At 40.8% G+C, this 26,348-nt stretch overlaps 1 protein-coding gene across 3 annotated transcripts in view; it reads right to left on the minus strand.

Moving 5' to 3' along the window:
- NSMCE2 (NSE2 SUMO ligase component of SMC5/6 complex) overlaps nucleotides 1–26,348 on the minus strand; it is a 136,592-nt gene that overhangs the window by 82,783 nt on the left and 27,461 nt on the right. For all 3 annotated transcript variants that reach the window (XM_075141165.1, XM_075141166.1, XM_075141167.1), the window contains exon 4: nucleotides 23,389–23,495. In XM_075141165.1, the coding sequence (XP_074997266.1) occupies nucleotides 23,389–23,495 (107 nt within the window). The remainder of the gene's footprint in view (nucleotides 1–23,388; nucleotides 23,496–26,348) is intronic.

Raw genomic sequence — 26,348 nt, forward strand, 5'->3', positions numbered from 1 at the left:
TAAGTACAAACTCATGCTTTGTTTAAATTTACATTAGTTGAAAAACATATATCCTGGCTGACACTTACAGCCTAGACTCACCGAATTAATATATGGACAAAGACGGCAATACTTCCATCAGGGTCAGCTCCACCTTTAACCCAGATCACTGCATTCAGTGATGGTGCAGAGCTGCACTAACCAGAAAAAAAAAAAAAAGAGTGCAACTGCAGTATGCCCCCCGAATTTCCTTATAAACAGGGAGGACCTACCTTACTTGCACTGCAGTGGGTGCAAAACACCTCACCTGCATGACAGTCCCAGTCTGTGCCCTGTGGCAGAACTGCCTTTTACTTTGCACTTTACTGCAAATGCCTCAGAGGCAAGTGTCTCCTTTGAGCCTTTCCACGTATCACATTCTTTAATCATTATTAGTGATGTTTTCTTATCCAGCTTCCTATTGGGACAGCCCTCAATAGAGTTATTAGCCACTAAATCCCTGGTCTTACTTCCATTCTTATCCTCCCTGATTTACCAGTTCTGGCTGACAGCTTGCACCTCTTCCCTCGTCTTGGCAAACACTCTGTGCTTTCCTAGTACATGCACAAGTGATTCTTTCCTGTCAGGTTGCATAGGACACTCTGGAATGCTAACATACCCCTTTTGCTATACAGGTGTCCCAGGATATCTCAGTTCCCTAGTTTTTATAGGCTCCCTGAAGGGAGTATATCATCTGACAGAGAAGGATATTTTCAACTGCAATTATTTTCCTCCTCTTTGCTTATAGGTCCCATCTTTGTTATTAACACAAATAACAGCAAAGCCTCAGAAACAGAACTGTATCAGAAAATTAGCAAACTACCTTTGCTCCTAGTATGCTAAATTAAGCTGCTTGTATGTTCCTCTATAGTCACCAATTTTTGGAAAGACAACACGTGCCGTTTAACAGCCTGGATTAATCTTGCCTACATTACCACCCTACACATCCTTCCCACCAACCTTCCAAAATCCTCGAAGTCTATGCACACCTTTCCTGTTATCTATCAGAGCATCAAGAAGCTGGTTCTTGCCAGTAGATATCTGATGATGCCAGTCCCTGCCACTCTACCTGTCTGATTTTCAAAACAAATGCTTTCACGCTTTCTCTCTCCTGGTCCTCCTGTTGTGGGAAAGATCCTCATAAACATTTGGGAATGTATCTTTAAATACTTCTTCAAAATCCTTGTTTAAAACCATCTTCCTTTATCATGATGCCCACAAACCCCTTCACAACTGTCCGACTGTTTCTGTGCTATAACAGCTGTGTGTCCTGCACGACTTGACCCCAACTTCCTGATTCCAGAGCATCTCTTTTTATACAGAGCCTCGCAAAACTGGGTCCTGAGACTTTTGACAAAATCTAAACAGTTTTTTTATCATAGGTCATTACACGGACTTCCACATCTTAGCTCAAAACCAACTTGCTTCGTACTCTCCACATTAAAGGAAACCTGAAAAATTGTGAACGATATAATAAGCTGTAATTAAACACAATGTTAGCGACAGTAATATCTAACTGTAAGGTGGATACTGGATGCAATGACTGTAGAATAGAAAGCACGTAAGAGTTTTTAAAAATTCAGATACATTTGTTTGGCAACTCTCTTGCAATTTATATGCCTTTTTTAAAATCTAAATGTAAATTATCAATCCAGGTTTAAAATTATGACTAAAAATGAAATCATATTCCAACTCTCCAGCCAAGTATAGATTCCTCCATTTTACATAAGCCTTTGATTTTTACATGTTGTTAGAACTAATTAAAACCCAACTTTAATTTAAAACAGTTTTTAAATAGTTCATAGTTAAAATAACAATTTCTGTAAATGAGACTGGTGTGTGACAGTAGTATTAACTTACTCATGTCTGCAAAATGTGACAGCAAGGAGAGAAGAAACAGGGTAAAAATAAGAGTTCACAACTGCAGCTCTAATGCTGAAGGAGACAGTTCTACCTGAGAGTTTGTCTGCATGGCAATAGGAAAAAAAGGAGCATGAAACAGAAGAATTCCTACATGGGGGTACTCCTCACATATACTGACGTAATACTGTTTGTAAAAGCGAAATAAATTAAAAAGCCTAGCCTCAAATTTAGATACACTTTTCTTAATATTGCCTCGGCTGACAAGAAAAGGTTATGGAGTAGAAATCTTGTCTCAATAAGAACTTACTCACACAGGACGTCAAACTAGTATGAGTTTGGCTGTAATACTGAAAAAAATCAGTACTTTTTTGACTATCAAAAACATTCCCATTATGCTGGCTGACAATCCCAGAAACGTGATGTTGTCCATGACTAGAAACTGCCACTTACCGTAAGATTTAAAAGCATATAAAAGAAGTCATTGTCTTCTAAACTTATCACTCTATTTCCTTTCTGTTATTTTCAAACTCAATAGATAAATTTTTTCTTCTTCCTCAGTTTCTGCAACGCTATCAAATTTGTCTCCCCAAATTCTTTCAGGCTGCTAGCATAAACCCTATACCAGCCAACTCTCTTGATCACATCTCCCCTGCCATTCGAATTTCTCCCTACATCTTCCTGAATTTAGAGTCCTAGCTCCCATATTTAGTATTGGTTTTGAACTCGTCTTTCTTCTTTCTCATATTACTTTGCTTTCCCTTTTTTAGCTTCTTTTGAAGCTCATCTCATCACCATTCATCACAATTTTTCAGTACTGCACTTTCCTTCTTATAACTCTATTGAACTCGCTTTTCCTTCATTTCTCTGACTCATTCACTATATATCACATGCTAAACTGATTCCTCTCTTATTACTAGCCCTAATTATGGGATGCTTCCATTATTGCTTTTACATATTACATTCTCACCAAACACCAGCTCCTGAGTCACTGGCAAAGGATTTAGGGAGCAGACGGAGTGAGTGACTGCCTCCCCTCCATGCATGGGTCATCAGTCTCACAGGAACAGTAGGTGTCGCTGACCTCTTCGGGGGGTATTGCAGTACGTGCTCTCCCAAGTGCACCCACTGGTACCTGGGAACATTTTCTCCTGAGAGTGCTACTGCTGCACACTTTCCTCAACTGTCAGTGACCTCCTTAAGTCACCTCACTACAAAGTGAAAATACACCATCCAAAGTGGAACAGCATAAGTCACCACAGGTAACTAAACCTTATAATTGCATTTCACGCTTCAAGAGGGATCTTCTCTATGAGTACACATCACAGCAAATTATTTAAATTTGACTTGACACTACTCTGTAGTTATTCACAATCCGATGACATTTCAGCTACTTCTCAGCTGATCACTTGCTATTTTGGCCAGTTCCTGTAGATTAACTATTATTAATCTCCATCACGATTGCTCCCCTTTGTTTCTGTCTTCTGCCATGCAATATACAGTCACATGATAATATTCCTTGCTTCATGAGTTCCTCTTCTCCACCAACCTCACCAGCACATTCTCTTGTCCAAGGGACTTTAGTTTGGACAGCAGACACAGCTCATCTCTACAAAATATAAGGCAGTTGATATCTGCCATTGTTTCTCAAGTTCTTGACAAACTCCTGTGACGAGCAATGAGGAATCTCATCTTGTTACATAAAATACTACATGCAAAAGAACACAAGAACAGGACAAACAACTCCCTGAGGAAGTTATGGATTACAATCAGTAAACAGATGGATCATTAACTGGTCAACCGTTTCATTGTTCACATGACAGAGAATGAGACATGCCTACTATAAAGCTAGGTAACAAAACTGAAAAAAAAGAACACCCAACTCACTGGCAGAAAAAAAAAACTCTTTTGCAGAGTCACTAACCCAAAATGGAATAACTAAAACTCCTACTTCAGAAGCTACCACTTTGAAGTGGAACTGCAGACTTCTATTTGCATATTAGGAACGCTTGTGTCGATTTCCATGCTCCATCCGGGCAACAGATTCCAGATGAGGATGACAAGGGTCTGAATTAGGACAAATCAAACGGATGCGGCCTCATGAAATCCTGTAGAGATAATGATGAGTCTCTCAAGATGATGTAATTAGTATATTAGCATGGTTTCCTCCTTTAGCAGTAAATACATTTTAACGATATGTAATGTCTTTGTGTCTGCTATTTAACATGTCAACCCTACTAAAAGTCCTTTGCACCCTTCTGTTTGGTGTGTCAGCATCATTATAAGGCCCTACTTTGTGGCAGACAACTAGATGCACAAAAAGACTAAGTTGTAGCAAGGATACAAATTGTAGCACTTAAGATTTAGAGATCCTGCTACCCAATGCAATCCCCTCCCTAAATTAGACAGTTAGACTTTTTATAAAATGGGTGGAGAAAGCGAAGTGTCAAAAAACAGGAATCACAAAAGCCAGCTGTCTAAGCAAAGATTGTCTAAGTGACAGGGAGTCCTATTCCTCTAATGGCAATGGATGCCTCCACCACAAACCCTTTCCTTGAGTTAGTTGCTTAAGCCAGGCAAATCCTTCCTCATAAACAATGATGAGAGAAATCCACACACTATCAGATTTAATATCTCAGTGGTTAAAACAGTCATCAGTAAGGTGAGTGACCTGTTTTCAAATCTCTGCTCATCCCGTATTAGTTGTCCTAGCCCATAGGCTATTGGGTATTCAAGGGTAAGACATCTCGATCTCTCCTGTTTGAAGTTGTTCCACTTTGTATAACTAATTAAAAGATAATTGGAGCAAGTACTTGAACCTGACTCTCCCACATCCCAGGTTATTGCCTAACCATTCAGCTGTGGATTCAGTTTCTCATTTTGTTTCTGCAAGGTTCTTAAATCATGTAGGTAATTTTGAAAACCCTATTCTCTGTATTTTACATACAAACATTCACAGAGCAGAAAGTCACATTCATTTCAGAACTACCACTGCAAATATCTCCCATTCTTCTCATATATAGCACCAGCTCTCTTGCTCAATGGTGAAAGCTAGGTGTTTTGTTCGTTTGTTTGTTGAGGCAGAGGGAGGGTGTTCTTTTTCAAGCCCTTTGTCACAATACGACCCATTTGTGTAAGCGCAAAACCAACTTTTTCTGTGGTTCTTAGTTTTGAGTCCTTGGTTGGAGAAGGTGACGAGAAGCCTCAAACAGTATTCATAGATAGCAGAATAAGGGGATTGGTCTTTCACAATGATAGATGATAGTTCTTTGGATTCTAAAAATATGGTATGGGCTTCAGAAAGCACATGATGTGATGAACAGCTCTCTGCCCTAAAGAGCTTGCAGAGTAAAGATGGAGCTGGCACACAAGCAAAGACGCAATATAAACCACACATCGGGAGAAACACAGATTACAAATCCAGGATAACAAAGCACAAGTGAAAGCTTGTAAGGTATTTCAAAATAAGGACAGCCTGGTATAACAGGCATTTGTTCAAGGACTATAAGGGCATCGTGAGCTGATAAGAGAAAGATAGCAGACTAGGGAAGAAGTAGTTCAAGAAGTAGTACACATGACAAAGTAATTCAAGGAAGGCTGTTCAACTGGTCTACACAAGCAATAAACGTTTACATTTATTTTACAGTTATCCCCGTAGAAAACTTGCAGATCCTTTTATTTCATTTCAGCTTACATATCCTATATCAAAGTTTAACAAAATAAAACAAAACAAAAGAAAACCCCACCAAAAAAAACACAAGAAAAGCAAAAAAAACCCCACTCATCCCACAGCAAGAATGCAGGGAACACTGATATAACTATTTTAGTTCTGTCACTGGCAAAATCTTCCCCATAAACAAAGCCTTAGTTTCAAAATGTGAAGTAACTACAGTCTGAGAAGAGATGAGGGAAAATTTTAGAAATGTTGGGTGAACAGTGGCTTAGGAAAACTAAAGAGTCCAGCAACAGTATTGTGAAATGTTAAATGCAACATTACACAGCAAGCAGGGGAAGATCTGATTCAAAAAAATAAAATTTTGGCTGTGCAAAACCATACTGGCTCATTTATGGTTTCCAGAAATGTTTTTGCGATACAACATTCTGTTAGTCTTCAGCTTACAGGAGTTCTTCCCCATAGCAGAGGCTTGTGGTGACATAATACAGGCACAAACCAACCCCCAGAACAAAAGGTTAAAGTCTTTTACAATATTTAATTTCTGTAAAGATTTAAACATTTAAATATGTCATTACAAAACAAAATGACTCAGTATAGATGTAATTCAGATGTACCAAAATGCATTAGTCATTCAATAAAACAGGCACTGAGGATTTACTAAAAATACTTTATGGAAAAAAATAACAACATATATTTACTTTACTGAATGGTTGTTGTGGAAAACACATAAAACCAAATCCTGCATAAATCACCTTAATTTGCCTACCCCGAAACAAGGACTGCTAGTCCTAGTCCTAAAGCAGCATGGCTAACTCACATCCCGTTTCCAGCCCTTGTTTTGAACAGCAGTGCAAGAGGAAGCAATGTATGATCTGACCAGAAGGCAAGCAAACAGGGCAGGGAACTAATTAACTAAGCAGCAGCATGAGGAGCTCTCTGTCAGGTGGGAGTCTCACAAGAGACGGAGTTAACTTCCTACTCATCTAGAGATGAGATGGTGTTCCTTAGGGAACACCAGCAACAAGGAGCCCTGCCACCAGGACACAAAACCAGAAGCAAAGCAGTTAATATGGCAGCTGGATTGCAGGGAGCATAAGGAAATCCCAGAGATGCCACCAACAGAAGCTGCTCCCAAAAGGTGATAGCACCAGTACAGCCTTTCTGGTCCTTTGGCAACCTCAGCCTCCATGGAAGTGCTGAGGGTACATTCTGCCATCTAGGGCTTGGACTGCTCAGACGCCTGGTGCTCCTCCCTGGGGCCAGAAGCCAGGGAGGTGCGTTCTGATCAAGTCACTGCTGTTCTCAGTGAGGAACTGCCAAGAGAGGTCAGCGGGCTTCACTGCATCAGGGGTGCTGCACAGGACACCCGCAGGATCTTTGAAGAAATTTCTCCAGGGCACAAGCTTAAGCCCCATTGGGGTGAGAAGAAAGGTGTGACTGAAGGACCAGGGAGAGGATACAAACTTGCAGAGGATGGAAGCTGGAAGCCTGTGACTTCAGGTAACAGGAATAAAGCTCTGTTTCCTCCTCCAGCTGTGCCTAGCTAACAGTTTCAGGAACAGTAGGGGCTATTTTGGGAGAAAATTCTGAGTGGGTATCTCAAGTCTTTGGATTAGTACCAGTACTAAAGAAAATCAGCCGTGTTAGTAGCCTGATGATGCTCCCTTGTGTGAAACAGAAGAACGCATCCCTATTATCCAGGTGGGTCTGTTGCTTGCCCAGAACCTAGATCACTGATGTTGCAGAGAAATTGCCAACGCTCCCCCAGCCTTCCAAATTCTACCTCTTGCTGCTAACCTTTGTCGGACAGAAGTAACACAGCCAAGGGCAGCAGCTCAAATGGAACAGAGAGCTCAGAGCAAACATGAGAAGGCAGAAATCCCAGTGGTGCTCTCCTTCAATCCTGCTAGTCAATGGAGAGGCCTGGCTAGCACGTGTAACTAGCAGACTGATGCCTGGTTGTACAGCTGCTGTCACCAGCAAGACTTTGGTTTCTTTGATTACAGTGCCTCATTCGATGAAGAAGGACTGCTACGAAGATATGGAAGCCACCTGACAAAGAGAAAGACATCTCTGTGAAGAGACTTGCCAATCTAATGAGGATGGCTTTAAACTAAATTCACTGGAGAGTGGATACTTAGGCCCAGAGGTAAGGGAAGGGTGCATATGGAGGAGAAAAGGCCACAAGGGAAAGTTACATATTTCTACTTGGAGGGAGGGCATGCAGAGGCTTACCTCAGGTGTCTGGATACTAATGCACGGAGCTTGGCCAACAAACAAGAAGAACTGGAAGTCTATGCACAGTCAGAGAGTTCTGATGTGATCAGGATCACAAAGATTAAATGGGATAGCTCCACGATTGGAACAGTGTCGTGGAGGCTGTTCAAGGAGAACAAGCAATGAAGAAGAAAGGTAGTTGCACTTTCTTACAAAGCACCTCCTTCTCTATGCAGAGGTCCAGTGTGAAACCAGAGACATATCTAACAGGAATCTTCTGGTCAAAAGCAAAGGCAAAAGCAACATTGGCCACGCAGCAGTGGAGGCCTGTTACACAGGATAAGGCTGTCTATGAACAACTACCAAAAGCAACCCGATTACCGGCCTTGGTCCTCGTTAGGAATTTCAACCATGTGGACACCATGGCATTGTGCAAGCAATGCAGGATATTTCTAGACTGCATTGGTGATAACTTTTTAATGTAAATGCTAAAGAGACCAAACAAAGGTAATACTCTATGTGACCTTTGTGCACAAACAGGGAAGAACAAGTGGCAAATGTGGTCACAGATTGTAGCTTGGGAGCAGTGACCGCAAGCCGATTGCATTCAGGATCCAGAAGACGACTGGGAAGGTAAGCAGAAGAGTTACGACTCAGGATTTCATGCAAGTGGACTTTGGGTTATTCAGGGAATCGTTCAGCAGAATCTCCCCAGAAGCTGACGCAAAAGGTGCCTAGGATAGCTGGTAAATTTTTATAGAAAACTTATTGAGAGCTCAGGAATAAATAATCCGGTTGTCCAAGACAACTGGAAATTTCAGTAGAAGACCCACTTGACTAAGCAAGGAGCTGCTTAATGAACTGTAATGCAAAAAGACAGCATACAGGAAACAAGAACAGGTAACAAAAAAGGAGTACAAAAGCACTACTTTGGCACTTAGGAACAAAATTGGGAAAACCAAAGCACATTTAGAATTAAAAGAAATGAGGGATATAAAGTGCAGCAAGAGGGAATTGTAAGTTCAGAGGAAATGTGGGGATGTTACTGAATGGGGAAGACAACCTAGTGGTGTTTCGGATGGAAAAGGCTGAAGTACTCAATACATTTTTGCCTCAATCTTCACAGGCAAAGATTACTCCTAGATTTCCAGGTGTACCAGCATGGTTTGGGAAGGAACAGGTTAGGGACAACAAGTTAGGAATGAGTTAGAGCAGCTGGATGTATTCAGATCCATGAGGACAGTTGAGATTAATCTGAAAGTGCTGAAAGAGTTGGCTGATATAACTCCAAAAGTCCTGCCTGTCATCTCCAAAAAACGCATGATCATTGGGGCAGGTCCCTGAAAACTGGAAAAAGGCTAGAACTATGCCTGTCTTTAAAAAAGGCATGAGAAAAAGAACTCGGGCAACTACAGGCCAGTTAGCCTCACCTCAGTCCCTGGAAAGATTACATACCACATCCTTTTGGAATCCACCTCCAAACATGTAGAGAATAAAAAGGTAATCAGCAACAATCAACATGGACTTACAAAGGGCAGATCATGCTTGATCAAACTGATCGCTTTATGTGATGAAATGACCTGAAATGCAGATGTGGGGAGAATGGTGGATGTAATCAAATGGTCTGGTAGGTAGTCTGAAAATCACCGGGACAGCTGAGCTCAGAGGGTAACACTCACAGTAAACATTAGTTTGACATCCAATTGGTAGCCAGTACCAAGCAGAGTATTCTAGCGGTGAACAGTAGGGCTGAAAATGTTCAAAATCCTCACCAACAACCTGGATGATAAACACAATGCACTCTCAGCAATCTTCTAGACAATACTAACCTAGTGGCGTTTGACACATTAAGCAGTAAAGCTTTAACCAAGAAGGACCTTGAGAAAATTCAGGACTGGATCAACAGAAATGTCAAGTTCAACAAGAAGAAATGTTCTGCAGCTTTTCAAGGAGCAGAGTAACCCCATACATCAGTGTGTGCTAGGAACTGACTGGCTTTGTAGCAGCTCTGCTGAAAAGGACAGGGAGGTTATGGTAGATGCCAAGAGAAATGTGAGGAAATGTTCTCACTGCTAATCAGGCAAATTGGATACTGGCTACATTAGGCGCACCGTGGCCAGCAGGACAAAGGAAGTTACTCTCCTCCTATATGAAGCACTTACTAGGCAACAGCTGAAATACTGCATCCAGCATCAGACTCCTCAGTTCAAGAGGTACATGAAGAAACTGGGGAGGGGCCATGGGCTCATGACTGATAGAAGTTGAAGCAGCTGGGCTTTTTTAATCTGATAAACAGGAGGCTAAGAGAGGCAAAAACTACTTGAAGAAGAGTTACAAGAATGGTGGAGCCAAGCTTTCCTCAGGTAAATGAAAGCACATGTAAAATCACAATTTTTTCTGACAGTGCTATCAACTTAGTGCTTTCTTTTTATAAAAATAAGACATGCTTTGTTGTCTCTTATTCAGTATCTCCTGTAATAAGAAGCCCATAGTCACAATTTAGTTGACCATATATATAATCCCAGTTGGACCACCTTTCTAGTTTGTAACACTGTTGATGGGGATATAAAAAGCATTTTTATGTTCACCGATCCAGGAATCTCAAGGACTGATCTTAAAACCTTCAGATTCTGATCTATTAAAATAAGTAAAAAACCTATACTGTATGGTACCTAACCATCTAGGAAAACATTTCATCCCATTTGGTGTGGTTGAGATCAGAGCAGGTATTTAAGTTGGAATTTCATCAAATTTCTAAGAAGGGCTCCTAACAGATACTCACCTAAAGCTCTAGTTCACCTCCTCCCGTCAACATTACAAGCAAGATTTGTTATTTAGAACAAGTTACTACGTTTTTCTTAGGCATTAAGGGAGAAAACTGGCTGTAAGACAAGGATCTAGCTGAAGATTCCTCCCTTCTTTGGTCCAAGTGGGTGTAACTCTGCTAACTTCAAGCAGGATTTTATCTGCTGGTACCTAATTATTAAATGGTTTGTGTGGTTTTATATGATACAGATTTGAAGTGAGCTTTGAGATTAAGAATTTTTCAATTATGTAACAATGCCCAGAGCAGGAGCTGTTCATTTACTTATTTTTTAAATCATCAAATGTAAGAGTAAAAACACAGAGATAAATTATTAGATAACCTGAAGACTTTCCAAATATTACAATTATGGAGGCAAAAGGTAGTTTTTAGATAGAACTACATTCCAAAATAGGCTTGAAACAGAGTGTAAGCGTTATTTCTCTAAAGCTACGTAGTTAGTCAACATAAATTTCAGGATGTAGTAGTGCTTGTGGACTCTACATTTTCTATGTAGTTCTGTTGCATAAAGATGTGAGTACTGCATCAGACCAAAGATCCATCCAGCGTATTCTCTTGTCTTTGACAGTGGCAGAAGCAAAAAGCTGGAGTAGGAGTACAAGAAGAGTGTCAAACAGAAAGATCTTCCCCTGTTTCCCACCATACACTTTCCCTGCTTCTAGCAACTTGCAGTTTAGGGGTTTCCCAAGACAGTGACTGTATTTGAATCTTTACATCTAATAGCTGTCAATGAGTTTTTCTTCCATTAATTTGTCAAGTAGCTTTTTGAACCCATTAATGCTTCTGGTCTCCATAACATCCTGTGGCAATTAATTCCACAATTTAATTATTCACTGGTTTTTTTGTTGGTTCCTTTTGTTGGTTTAAAACCTGCTGCTGGATAATTTTATTAAATGGCTCTTTGTTTTTATGTGACACATTGTGAACAAGCACTTCTGTTCCATCCATGACCGTACACACTGCTATTATAGTCACCTCTTATCTGAATTAACTGGCAGTTTCTCCTTGAACAGAAGTAAAGCCGCACCTGTCATCCTCTATAGGTGCTTTTTGCTTTAGCTGGATTTTCTCCTTACCATAAAATACTGTCCTTCTATTATTTAACAGACAAAAAAGTACTGAAAAGAATTAGTATAAGGAGGGACTAATATAAGGAGTTTGAGTTTAGTGGGGTTTTGAAATAGCTGAATGTAAATTCACTTTGAGCTGTAATACACGTTACAACTATAGTTATCTATGCTGTGCACATAAACCTGGTTGATGGGATTTATCTGTATATATGTTTATAAGCCTGACTGATGAAGGAGGCCAGGCATATGCAAACCTAACTGGTAGATTTAGGAGGATGACTATCTATATTCAGGCCTAATTAGCTCATAGAGGTTTAGCAGAGACATAGTCATTATAATTGATGGGGCAGCTCTGTGCAAATCCAACTGATGGGCCAGATTCTCTTAAGACACTGTTCAACAGGATCTCCACTGTTCTGTCAGACTTGGTCTGCCAAGAGATATAATGCACTGCTGTGGATGGGAGAAAAGGCAATGCTTCTGTAAGTCTTCTCCAAGTACATGCCACCAACTAACAAGAGCCAACTCTGGTTTTGGTCAAAAGAAGATGAGAAAGGGATTCTAAATACGAGCAGAAGCAAGGGGAGAGGAAGAGGAGCTGCCCAGCAAAATGAACATAATCAACGTGACTCAGGGGAGAAGAGGTGGTGATGAGGGCTGTGGCTCCAGTAGTTAGCGGAATTTAGCAGACAGCAATGGGGGAAGGTGGGGTTGTCTTGCGGGGAGTAAAGGCGCACAGTGGCCTTGCTAATAGCTAAGGCCAGAAACGCCCTGTTTCAATAGACAGTTTTACTGAACTGGACCAAACTGCCTCCAGTGCAGCCCTGCCTTTACCTGTATCCCTTGATCACCTCCAACTAAGCATAAAAATATCCATGGAGAAACGTTTCATGTACAGCCCACACTTCACCATTACAACAACTATCACACACCACAAAACCACACCCCATAAGTTTTCCCTACTATCGTTGCCATCTTTGCAGCAACCCTTGTAAATTCACCGTTGCATCCAAGCTCTTCCTATCCTATCCTCTCCCCACGCAACAGACTGCTGGGGAAAAAATAGCATCGTAACAGCTTTGAACAGAGGATGAATATCTATTTGAAAAAACACTGTGAATTGTTCACACAGAAGCAGTGGCAATGCAGTAAGGCACAAACATTTGAGAAGAGCCAGAAGAGTTAACAGTAGCAATATCACTGAGCTTTTCATTTCTCTGTTTTTGTAGAATTTATCAGGCGTAGTATGTGTGAGTACATATTAACATGGGAACTTTACACTTTACAAGGAAGTTTTGAGTGTATTTGATGTACACACTTATTTTCTCAAGTCTTTTAAAATATTTTTTATTCACTGTCAGTGTTAACACACAAGTCTAAGGATAAAAGAAATACTTCAGCTGGTTAAATCAGCTTACTCAGGCTATGCACTTAGATCAGTTAAATAAGATGAGAGCTCAGAAAGTAGTCCAACTTGCCAACCCGTATTATCAAGCACAGTGTTTGTAACTCACAGTAGGTTATCAACAATGGGGCCATGTTTGGGAGATACCGTGATATCTGGTATTGATTTCTGGCAGGATTTAGGTCTTTTTTGAAACCTCTACCGCAAGTTGGAAAGATAATAAAATGGATATGTACTATTAAGCAGATTTTTTTTTTATTTTAGTTGGCATTAAAATAGGCATAGTTACATACTGCAGCAAATCACAAACACAAAGAAGTTATGCTGCTTCTTTTAAATCAAAGCACTACCTCCCATCAACAGGAGCAATGTGAAAGGTGAGAAAGAAAGACAATTCAACATTTGCAGAACAGGTTGAGTGCATGTGTTAAAAATCATGAGAAACCCATTACATAATTTAATAAAATAAACATCAAAAAGCTGCTCTTAAACTCCCAACATCAAAAAAAAGAAATGCTCCACAAACCTTGTAGTTCTTTCTATTTTAACAAAGGCCCTAAATATGCAGTTCTGTAAACGTTAAAACATCCAGAACAATCCATATTATGAAGTCGCAAGAATTTGGTACGTTCTAAGCTACATGTAACATGTTACATGCACATTCCTGCTTACACCCATTATTGGACAGCTCACTGAGAAAAAGTCCCAAATTATATAATTTATGAGGAAGCTAGGAATGAAAGTAGCAACTTCTACTAACTCCTTCTTAATTGAAATTCTTTAACAAAAACATATTCATGGTAGTAGCAGCCATAAAAAAGTGTGATTTAGTTAATGCTGTAAGCAACATTTTATCCATGATTCATTATAACGGCAATGCTACAGGCTCGGGGAAGAGTGGCTGGAAAGCTGCCCAGAGGAAAAGGACCTGGGGGTGCTGGTCGACAGCTGGCTGAACATGAGCTGGCAGTGTGCCCAGGTGGCCAAGAAGGCCAATGGCATCCTGGCCTGTATCAGAACTAGTGTGGCCAGCAGGAGCAGGGAGGTGATCGTGCCCCTGTACTCGGCACTGGTGAGGCCGCACCTCAAATCCTGTGTTCAGTTTTGGGCCCCTCACTACAAGAAGGACATGGAGGTGCTGGAGCGTGTCCAGAGAAGGGCAACGAAGCTGGTGAAGGGCCTGGAGCACAAGTCTGATGAGGAGCAGCTGAGGGAACTGGAACTGTTTAGTCTGGAGAAGAGGAGGCTGAGGGGAGACCTCATCGCGCTCTACAACTACCTGAAAGGAGGTTGTAGCGAGGTGGGTGTTGGTCTCTTCTCCCAAGTAACAAGCAATAGGACGAGAGGAAATGGCCTCAAGTTGCGCCCAGGGAGGTTTAGATTGGATATTAGGAGAAATTTCTTTACTGAAAGAGTGGTCAGGCCTTGGAACAGGCTGCCCAGGGAAGTGGTTGAGTCACCATCCCTGGAGGTATTTAAAAGACGTGTAGATGAGGCGCTTAGGGACATGGTGTAGTGGGCATGGTGTGTTGGGTTGATGGTTGGACTCGATGATCTTAGAGGTCTTTTCCAAGCTGAATGATTCTATGATTCTATGATTCTATAAAGCTGCTAAGAATTTTGCAGAGGGAAAATCTGTGTAATTGAATATTTTTCAATATATCTATAACAATTATAAGGTCAGTTAAAAAACATACTAGGAGAAAGAGTAAATGTTTTTAAATGAGTGACCTAACATTTAAACTTTTGGGGGAGGAACATTAAAATACCCAACATACACATATAATCTCTGGAAACAATTACAATAATTAAAACAACACTGAATATTTGGAGAGAGACATTTTATGGAAGGCATTCCAGAACTGTCTCCCCAAAGACACTGATCAACTTGGGTGTGTTCAATTAACAGGAGAAATTAAGTTCAAGTCAAAACCCCTGCTGCTGAGAATCATCCAGCCTTTAGCGTTCCCCCTCCGCCCCCCCCCCCCGCATCCACCCCAGTATTTAAATCCTTGGACTGTCAGCAGGATCTTTCTAGATGAGATGGTTAATTTGAAAGACTATTTTCACTACTGATCAACTGAAACTACAACTCCAGTGTTTCCAGTAATAAGTTTCATCAACAAAAAATGTAATAATCGAAGATGGCCTTTAATTTGCACTGGCTATCTACCTCAACACCTACCAATTTCTTTACATTTCCTCATTTTATCTTCTTCCTCTAGGCTAAGCTAAGCCAGACAGAGTTAACTCATGTTGACTCTGAAATGCAGACATTGCCTAGAAAAGCAGGGATCCAAACCACAGAGACTTTCAGTTGCTCGCTGTTGTGATCTTCTGGAATTCCAGAAACAGTTCAGACTGCCAATTACAATCCTTAATATTAAAATAAAATCATTAAAAAACTGAATTCAAATTGGTTTGAAATCTTCAGTTACAAAAAAAAAACTCTCTTTCCAGACAGATATATGGGATGCTGTCCACATGACTGAGATCGTGGTTGAACCAGATAGTAAATTGAGTTTCAGTATGTCTATTACAAGATCAAAAACACCACAGCTGCATGACGCACTGATTAAGTGCAACCCACTACGCCAATTCTAATTTTGCACAGAGTTATGCTCCGTCAGGTAGCGTCTGTCCTTCTGCAGCCGACATACAGCCAGTATAAACATGATATCATGTGATCTGGCTTATTTGATGAGAATGTGCTACCAGGTGATTTGGTACTGCACAAAAGTCATATTAAGGAACATGGGACTATAGCCCAAGGCACAGACTGAAACAATTTGTCAAGGTCAACCACACAGGCTGCTAGTAGACCTGAAAATAGTATCCAGTCCTCCTTAATCCCAGGCTAGCTTGCTACCTACTGGGCAGCACTGCTGCCCAACATAACAAACACAGTTTTCAAATTAAGATGGGGTTCCGAGGATTTCTTTGGCACATTTGTTCTAAATATTATCCCTGCTGCCACCCTGTCTACGGAGCTCCCAGTTCCATGTGATGGTCCTAGGTCCAGAACATTTCTTTTCACCCAAATCTTCACTCTGCTAATCAGCTGTGGCCCCTGCTGCCCAGCCCTAGCCACAGAAGCCAAGGGCCATTTCAGCAACTGCAGTATTGACACTGCAAATATTTAGGAAAATGTTTAGCTTGACAAATGTAAGTTACCGCAGTGAAATCAAATAAACCTATGTTCATGTGCAAGGGTTTCCAAGGTTTAGTCTCCAAAAAGCAGGATATGCTATGAGACACTCAGAAATCCACTGAGGATGTGCTATATAACCCACATAAAATCAAACACTACTCCTACTTCTTTATATCCTGCTTACTAAAAAAATATTTTTATTGCAGCTCATCAAATGTGGACTCTAACATATTACTGTAGTAGTTGTAGTATAGTAGTAGTAGTAACTATACACATAGTTTACTAATTCTGGGAAAATAAAAAAGCGGCTTCCATCAAATGCTTACCCCAACACATACAAAGACAGACACAAAAAAGTAAAGTAAATATTAGAAAGTAAATATTAGAAATGTGTTGAAATGCATCCTTGTCCCAGTTTCTGCAGGAAATGTAGTACATGCCTTCAACAGTGCAATATTGTTTGAATTGCTGTTTGGAGACAGCAGTAGGACAGAGCAAGCATTGCACTATTGATTATAAATTATACCAAAGAAATTGCACTGAAGAAACTTTAAAATGTTAAAGAACTCCATAGCTAGTAAGTGCCAGAAGTAAGTTTGCCTGTAAAAGGTTTATTAAGCCCTATGGCATTATATATATGCGGAGGCATACTATAGAGTCACATGTTATTTTCCTCTACTATCCTGCCCGAGTCATGATAAGAATCTGATCCAATGTCCATATTTTACTTACACTGTAAAATGAATTATCAGTCTGAAGTGGCAAGCAGTCTGAAACAAGCAGTAAAGAGCAATTCCAGTTAGTGTTCAAGGTACCAAAATAATGGCCAAGGAGACATCCATTGTTAACAAAAACTTTAAAGATTAAGCAAGTTCTCCAGAAATCTATTTACTGTTTGATGGGAGAGAAGACACTGCACAGGTACAATGTGTTTCACCAGGGGATTGACTTGTTGCTGCTGATGGTGCACTTCAGTACACTGTAAGTGAACTTCAAAATAGATTCACTAGCTTCTACAATTACAGAGTCAGAATGCATGCAGTGAAAGACTACAAGAGCTCTTTTATTTTTGCTACCAGCCCAAGAAAAGATATATCTATCTCACTAAACCCATTTTCATGGTAGCAGACTTCACAAACATCTTCCTGAGCCATTTCTGTGTAGCAGAGGACTTTTTTTATGAAAAGAAGGTCTCAAAATTTTCATGGCTAGCATACAAGATTTCAGAATCATGAAACACTGATGCACTGCACATATCAGAGAAAATGCTCTGAACTCAGCTGGAACAGTAAAGGTCACAGTTGCAGATATGGATATCATCAGTGGATTTTGCCCTAAAACATGCTGTCATGACAGTGCAGCAAAAGGAAAAAGAAGAGCAAAGTGATCATTAAGAAAGCATCAGCACCAAACAAGGCTGTTTGTTCCATGAAACTAGATAGTTCCATGCCAAAAAATGTTTCATTGACAACACTCTAATGGGTATCACAGTGCCAGTCACTGGCAGAGAGTCCTGAATCAACTAAAACACATGAATCCCATGGGCTTCATAGTCTTCCTGTTACTTAGCCCTACAGAAAACTAAGTGACAATCTGATTTTGAAGCACAGCCCTGTCTCTAATAGGCAGCAGAGGTCATTGATGACACCATCAGTGCTTGCCACACAGACTGGACTTGGTCATCACATCAGTTCTGCTGCCATAGCTGTGCCACCAAGGATGGGAGCTGGGTAGAATCACATCCCCTGGTTGACCTTGCTATTCCTTCAAAACCCAGACTGCAGGTGGAGCTACCACTACAGAAAGTGTTCTGTTGGTTTAGCTTGCTTTGTCAAAAGAGATGACTTGGATATATTGGGAGAACCTTCTCCACTAGGACCCATGGCCAACAGAGCTACGCTGGCAAACCTGGGTAACAAAGATATTATCTTTAAGTCCCTTTCGTTTTTCTGAGACCAAGGAAGACTTTCCATGTCACTAAAGCATTATATTATGAGTTTTAAGTGAAGAAACTGGAATTCTTCTAAATAGTTTGCAAGTCAAACATAGCCCACGGACTTCCCTGTACAGCAGTTTTAAATAGGATCCTTTCCTTTTCTGCAAATGGTCCTTAGATCACTCACAAGCTGCACACTTGGAATGAATATGATCTACATCACTGAAGGGAATTATTCCTCTGCAGGATTAAAACCTACACACTTGGCCATGAAGACAACAGACCCCAATATTAAGTAATCTGCTCTAAATTACTGACAAAGTGATTCCTATCCCCTGCCCAATGAACTTACTAGTCTAAAGAGAACTATTATCAAAAATACAAAACAAATCTAAGGGTAGTTCCTGTATACTCTGTAGAGACAAAACCGCTCTTGTATAAGGAACACAGTGCACTCCTCATCTTTGCCAAAGGAACACTGAACACTTGACAAGGTGTGAAGTCGCACAGGCATGAATGACGCAGACTTCAACCCCTGTACAAGACACACACCTACATCAGTTGTATGTAGTTTTACAGATAAATCCCAACAAAGAATATGTTTAATTTCACTTCCTGTGTTCAAACTATAATTACCTTTGATCTAATTTACAGCTATAACTGCTCAAATCGATTTCCATGCAGGACAATCAGAAAACAAAGATGTCAGCAGCCATGGTCATAGAAATGATTCACCTAGAATAACATGGAAAAGTTGTAGCAGAAGTAGGGATAAAACCCAAGCATCAACATAACTTCTAATGTTTCCATCTTTTTCTTCCAGCTCAACACCACCTCCTTCCTAGCACTCTTTCAACCAGTCTCTTCCCCATCTGTCTATATGACTTCATGACTTCCTAAGCCCATGTCCTTTACCTTTCCGTCTGCCTCTCCCCACTCTCAGTCCTTCCTTAACATGGCTCTTAAAATTTTTCCTAAACACGTCTCCTATGTTTTTCTTCCACCTCACTCAGGTTTAGATTTTATCCTCCCTCACAGTGCTCAGGCTTAGCAAAAGGCAGACACAATTCAAGCAAGATAGACTTACGTTTGGCAAAGCAGTAACTTACAAGAGGAAATAGTAAGCAATCTTTGCCAGAGATGCCACTACCACATTCAACACTTTGTTCTCACCTGCAAAAGAAACAAAATAGCCCAGGTTCTCTTTCCGTGCAGAAGAAAAGAGAGGTGGGAATAATGCAACATTAGAAAGCTAGTTATGTCTTCCTTGTTCTCTATGTAGACCTACAATACATCGTGATTCATTTTATTTAGAGAAGGCTGGGGACTTCAGAAAATTTACCCCAGCTTTTACAGTCCCAAAAAAACCAAATGCTTGAAAAGCTGAAATAGTGATCATAGTCCTCCGCCGACACCCCTGCTAATCTAGAGAGCAGAGTGGGAGAGAGAGAGCAGGCACAATATGCTGGTACTGGCCACTTGAGAGCTCTCCCAGAGTAGGGGACACTTGAACCGGCTAAGTCAGCCTGGGTCCCAATCACTTGGGTCCACTTCAGAAGTATAAAGAAGTCTGCAAGATATACTCCAGCTCCATCAGTCTTTTGTTGTTGTTACGCTAAAAATAAGAGTGCTGTCTGGACTTTGCATGGAAAGGACCCGAATATTGGCTAACTTATTTTAAAAATACCCGTTAAAAATTAAAAAAGAAGCAGCAGTATGAGTCCAGTCATTGCACAGGTACAAGAAAATCCAGTGGCACAGGGAGTTTCCACAGACAAAGGATTTCCCACAGCCTATTGTTGGAAACACTGTGATTCAATTGCTCATTTCTTGCTCAACAGGCTGCTGATTCAACCAGAAGAAGATGCTGATATGTTTCACCTTCTGCATTCCACCTACTGCAGCCTAAATCCACAAAAAAACTTGGCTTTTAAAAACATGTGACTATATCTCATGCTAGTTTCTAGTTATTTATATTACATACTTTTGTTGTACAATATCATCTTTTTGTCAATGTCATTTAAAGGTAAACATAATAAAATAATAAACTGGGAATTTTAACTGTCGCTGTCTGCTTATCTTGCTAACTTCCAGTTGGACATTCACTACAAGCAGGTGGTTAGATGGTGAAACACAGAATATAACATACTTTCAGATTCACTGCTGTATGAAGAAACTATAGACCAGAAAAAATGACAACATACAAACTCACAACATAATCAGATAAAATGTGTTTTGCAGCTTGAGACAAATACTGTTAACACTGTAAATGAAAAACAGTCTGCTTCTGAAAATGAATGGCCTGCTGCAACTCTCCAGAGAAAGCCCTCAGGTAAGGAATTCAGATGGAACCAGGGAGCAAGCCAGTGGAGGCTATTTTAAAGCCAAGCCTTTCTACAGCTACCTCCAGCTACAGTCCTAAATTCAGCAACAGTATCTGTTTCCCAGAAGCAGATTTTAAGCTGTCTCTGACAGGTAACTGGAGATTTGCTGTGCAGTGGTAGAGGCATGGCATGTAGCTATCCTCCAAAACAAAGCACTAGCTGTTGTTTTTTAGAGAACTGATAGCATCTCTGTTCTACTGCAGAAGCTTATATAAATTTCTTTCTCTTACTCAGAAAGGTTTGTTCAGGATGCTGGCAGTGGAAAGTACAGAAAATTCCCTAGAGCGAGCTAGGAAACAGAGATAGGAGAAGTGTGGCTAGAGGCTAGTAGATTAGCCATTACTGACTTTATAATCCATGTAGACTCTTAAATGTGTTAAATGTCTTGGAGCTGCATTTTTAAAACCTTAGGAATGAAAGAACAGGGAAGGACCTTGTTTTACCAAAGCAAGGTGGAGTCTCATGACACAACATACATGAGCTACATTAGGGAAAAAAGGGGAAAAAATGAAAACCAACCCCTCCAGGACTTTATTTTTTTTGCACACAAGCATAGATATGCACACAGCAGATGCTGCTGAATCCAATCCTAAAAATCATGAACATGTCATTGCTCTATCTAAACCCACAAAAATATCTTCACTTCAGTCAAGCAGTTAAACCTGTGCTTAATTTAAAAGATCATGAGCGAATGCATCTGAAGTAAACAGGATGTGAGTGCTTTGTTGGTGAAGGCACAGGCTTACTCTTTATATTCCTAAGGATGAAGAAAGTGTTTTGCTGATACATAGGAATAATTAAAGAAGTTACATTGTTGAAAATGACCTGAAATTCCTATTATAATAATAACACATCAATTAGTTAATAGCTTACAATCAAAATATAAACCTGCTATGTTTCACTCAAGTCTGGATATACATCATTCATCCCTAATGATGTGAGGACTACCTTTAAAAAGGAAAGCTTTAAAAATAATGAATATTCCAAGTAAAAGGAAAAAGTTCTGATCCATCCAGTTTCTGACAAATATAAACTAGGAGGTCTGCAATTATGGTGACATCTGAGTTGAAATGTATATTTAAAGACTGCATGGGGAACAGTGACTGTATTTAATGCTGTCCAACATTTGCTGATGTAGACATAGTTTTCAACTCCTTTTAAACATGTAATATTTAAGTATTTGAATGAAGATTTTTCAGTTAAGCATCTGACTCAGGATGATTTTTAAAATGTATTAAAGGAAAACCTTCCTACAAAATAAAAACCATGTAGGCATTTCTCAGAATAGAACTAGTGGAAAATGCATTGCCTTGCTCTCCTGTTCGTGTTTTTAAAATAGCAAAAAACAATAGCAAGACAATAGCAAGACAGGTTTAACTGAAAAGCTCCACCACCTTCATGCTTTGAAACACAAATTTCACATCTTGAAGGGAAATCAGCAATATGCTTTTTGCCTTTTCTAGAGAAATCCATACAAAACTGACACCTGATAGTCTATAGGTTACTTAGAAAGTTGAGCTCTCCAAGCATGATGTGGCCCAAAAATGAAGTGATCAAGTACAGACTGCACTGAAATTGACTCTTTCAATGTCTGGATCTGCTGTGGAGCCTACACTTTCAATACCTTGCTTGCTAATGGCCAGGCTGCGATGGTCAGAAAAGAGAAAACTAAGGAGCTGTTTCAAGAGAGTGGTCAGGGACAGCCTGAGAGAATGCAGAAAAAGCAGCCGTGCACTGGAATGGGGGTAACAAGGTTACAGAGCTGACTGGACTACGCAGAGTCCAAGAGCCAGAGGCAGAGAATCAACGGGGGCTGACAGGACGATAATCGTGAGGAAATATGAGATAATGGCGGAGCGGGAACGGCCAGCAAAGAGGGGAGGCGCTGGCGGGCGGGGGCGCGGAGCAGAGGCGCTGCGCAGGCGGCGGGGCCCCGCGGCAGCCCCGCGGTCCCCCAGAGCGCGGCTCGCGGGCAACGCAACGGCGGCGCCCCCTGGCGGCCAGCGCCGCCGCCGCCGCGCCCCGGCCCCGCCCGGCCCCGGCCGTTCCCCCAGCGCCGCGCTCCGGTCCTCGGTGCGCAGCGGGGGCACGCAAGGGATGGTGCTCGACGTCGCCTTCTGTCCGCGAAAGGCAGGGAGGGAGAAGTCCTCCGAAAGCTGGTGTTCAGCTGCCTAACCCACGGCGTCCTCCGTCGAGCCCGGTTTGCTAATGAAACGGAGCTTACGCAACCCGTGCTGCGTGTGTTTCATCCGAATAGCCCCGGCACCTGTTGTGCAACTGCAATCGTCCTCAACGCCGAGCTAGAAACCCCCTGAACATGCTGAAATGCGACAGCACTTGCAAAAATGAGTGGTCATGTAGCAAACGAGATCCTAGTTATTTGAGTGCACAATTAACAAGCTCACCCTTTATTAAGCACCACCAAATTCATGTGGCAGGAAGACACTGGAAACCAGGCTTCATCAGCTCCCCGCTGCCACAACCACTTCTTTATTCCTGAAATCAGCTGCCTCATTCATTATGAAGCTTCCATCTTCCACAATACGAGAAGCTGGTATCTGAGACTACAGTGTCTGAACTACACAGTCCTCAGTCATTCCCAAAGCACTATTCATCCCATATTCCAACTGGTGCAAGAGTTTGATGGGGAGGAATTAGAAACTGTATCACACCGCATGCAAGCTAGGTAGAAAAATTAACAGTTGTATTGGCAACTTTAGTATTTTATACCTGTCAAAGACATATCTTTCCAACTATGTATTGTTTTAATGTAACATTTGTATCTATTAAAAGATAATATTTAAATAAGGATATATTTTCGTAACTTTAATAGAAGTGATATTTTACCTGATTTACTGTTTCTTCAATTGCTTTCATATAATGATTAAGTTCTCTGTCCATTGCAACATATTCTAACATGACATTTTCCATACTGTTAACATCCTCTACATCATCTGCAAAACAAAATATTTTGTACATGGGTGATCAGTTGTATTATTTTCAGGCAGAATTTTTTCTTTACAGATACGAAGACAAGTATTAATGTTGTGAATATCTAAAGCATCTGTAAGGCACAGCAGGTGTTTTCAAGCTCCTTAAACATATACTTTTTCCCTATTTTGCAACTGTAAACCTTGACATTTCTTGGGTAACTTGAACAAACAGCTTACTCAGAAAGACACTTCCCTGGTTTCATGTGAACAAGAGAGAGTGTGTGTAATTTCATCTACCAACACCTAGTCATTAGGCAATCAGGATATTTTCCGCAAAAGTTATATTTCATGACTCATCACATTGCCTCAGAAACAGTCAGAAGAAACTTAAATGCCCTCTCAGTACAGTATAGTTCACAGCTATAATTAGACCCCTTATCCCCAATAAACTTAGCTACTGCAAAATCAAAACAGAGCCAGCATTTTATAACACAGGAAATAATCATAGAATCATAGAATCATTAAAGTTGGAAAAGACCTCTAAGATCATAGAGTCCAACCATCAACTCAACACCACCATGCCCACTAAACCATGTCCTTAAGCACCTCATCTAATTCAATCTCATGAAAGATTGAATAGTATTGGTGAATCAAGCAGTAAAATTTTAACTGCCAGTGAAAATCAGTGAATACAGGACATTGTGCTTAGTAATTTACATCCACTTTTATTCTCTTCTGCATTCCTCCTAATCTCACTCCTTTCACCTCTAACTCACCTCTGCTTTCCCATTCTAACATTGCTGTGCATCTGCTTAGCTGGATAAGGACTCTTCATAGATGCTACAGGGCTGAACAGCCACACCTGTATCTCCTGACACAGGTGCATGTACCACACCAAATACTGCCAACTGCGGGAGGACAGCCAGCCAAGAGCCCCTAACCCATTTAGGAAATTAAGACATCAGGAAACATAAGTTTCCACTTCTACTCCCATTTATTCCTACCCTGCAGTTTCCAGGTATAGAGAAAACAGCTGGAAGCTGTAAAAGAGCCCCAAAGTCTGCCATGTAGCATTAGGGGTTGTCATTTAATGGAGTAATCTTCTTTACAAGCAGGTTAAGTAGCCAATCTGTGCTGATATTTTTGGGAAGAAAATCATGGTATAGCTTTTTTAATTACTTTTTTTGTGAAGAAAGGAAAATGTCTTCTGATCTGGCAAGCTAGTGCACTTCCTAAGTTGCTAACTATGTTAGTATGTTAGAGCACAAAAATCTGTCTCTGCAGAAAGGTAACATAAAGCATTGTATATGGCCGCCTTAGCTTGAGAGCAAAACCTGAAACTATTGCTGAAACACATCACTCAGGGATAGGAGCTTCATACCATATGAAATAGTGATGGATCCAGGAGACAGAAGGAAAAGCGCTAAGATATATTTACACAAAAAAGTTACATAATAAGCCATACTATTTTGTGAACATGGCAATTACAGTCATGATGTTTCCCTTAATTATATATAGGCTTGGTATGTATCCATTTTTCATTAAGTAGATGAATGGATATTGCAGACAGAATCTTGGCATTCCTACAACTTTGTTCTGAATAATCAGCCTTTCCCTCTCCCTCTTCCCTTCCCTCCCACCCAATTTCCATATCCTATCTGGTAACCACGATCATGCTCTTTTTCCTTCCTGCTAGGAAGCATATGAAGTGCCTCCTTCAAGGCTGACACAAATGGAACTCCATGAATCACAGGAAAGGTTTGTGTAGCAAGTAACTGTCATTCTCCTCCCATGGCCAAAATGAATCATATCGATGACCTAAAGAAGCTACAGTGGCCTAAATCTTTTTTTTTAGGGGAAGAGAAGTGCATTGTTAAACACCAAGAGAACTGTATTAATGCTGTCTTTCCTAAAAGTTAAAAAAAGCCTTTGATAAAGAATAATAATGTTGCTTGAGAGATGCATTAAAATAAAGCTCAAACAAAGAACACAGCTCAGGCAAGAGGGACATTACCTGTAACTACATCCTGCCCTACATTCTTCATGTACTGACCGTTCCACCCATCCACCCGGCTGTTTTAAGTCTCAGTGATGTTCACTGCTGTTTCCCTGTTGCTGTTCTTTCATGCACATGAAGTATGTTATATATACTGGGAAATCGCTGAATGCATCACTAACGCATGATCATAGCCTGCCCTTGATGGCATTATAGACATAAAGTTAGATCTGAAAGACTGTATACAGGTCAGTTATTGTCCATCCCCTATTTCTGCTCTTTGACAGATACTAGAGTCCATTTTCTATCTGCAGCTCAATCCATAGTCCAAGGTGCTGAGAGCTAAGAGGAAATCTCCCATGTTGCTCCCAGCCACTCATCTCCCCATCTCCTAAACAAGGTTTAAAAGAATACTTACATTACAGGCTATTCTATTTGCCTTTAAAAAACTCTTGTCATCCCACATTACACACTGCAATAACCTGCTATGCATGGCTTGTCTGCTCCCACCACACTCTCCCTTCCCCTGATGAGCTAAGAGCTCATCCGGGGCACGACTGCCCCTGCCCGGTAAGGAGCAGATGCAGAGCAGAGCTTGGGTACACATGATGAAAAGCTGTAGGTGACTGTATGGGGCTGTAAAGTTTTATAGCTCACCAAGGCAGGGATCTCAGCACCTTTAATGTTTCCTTACAACAGAGTCCACCATAGACTAATCAGAGCACACCAGTTGACCTGATCTTACTAGGGAACAAGAAATTAGAAAAGAAACACTTATCTCTCCTCACCATCATCCCACAACTCACTCTCCCAAATCCCACCAACCCGTTAGTTTAACAGCGCTATAATATGAAGAAGAATCAAAATTTAATAATTAT

Source organism: Calonectris borealis, chromosome 2, assembly GCF_964195595.1.
Source record: "Calonectris borealis chromosome 2, bCalBor7.hap1.2, whole genome shotgun sequence".
In the NCBI taxonomy this organism is placed as follows: Eukaryota; Metazoa; Chordata; class Aves; order Procellariiformes; family Procellariidae; genus Calonectris; species Calonectris borealis.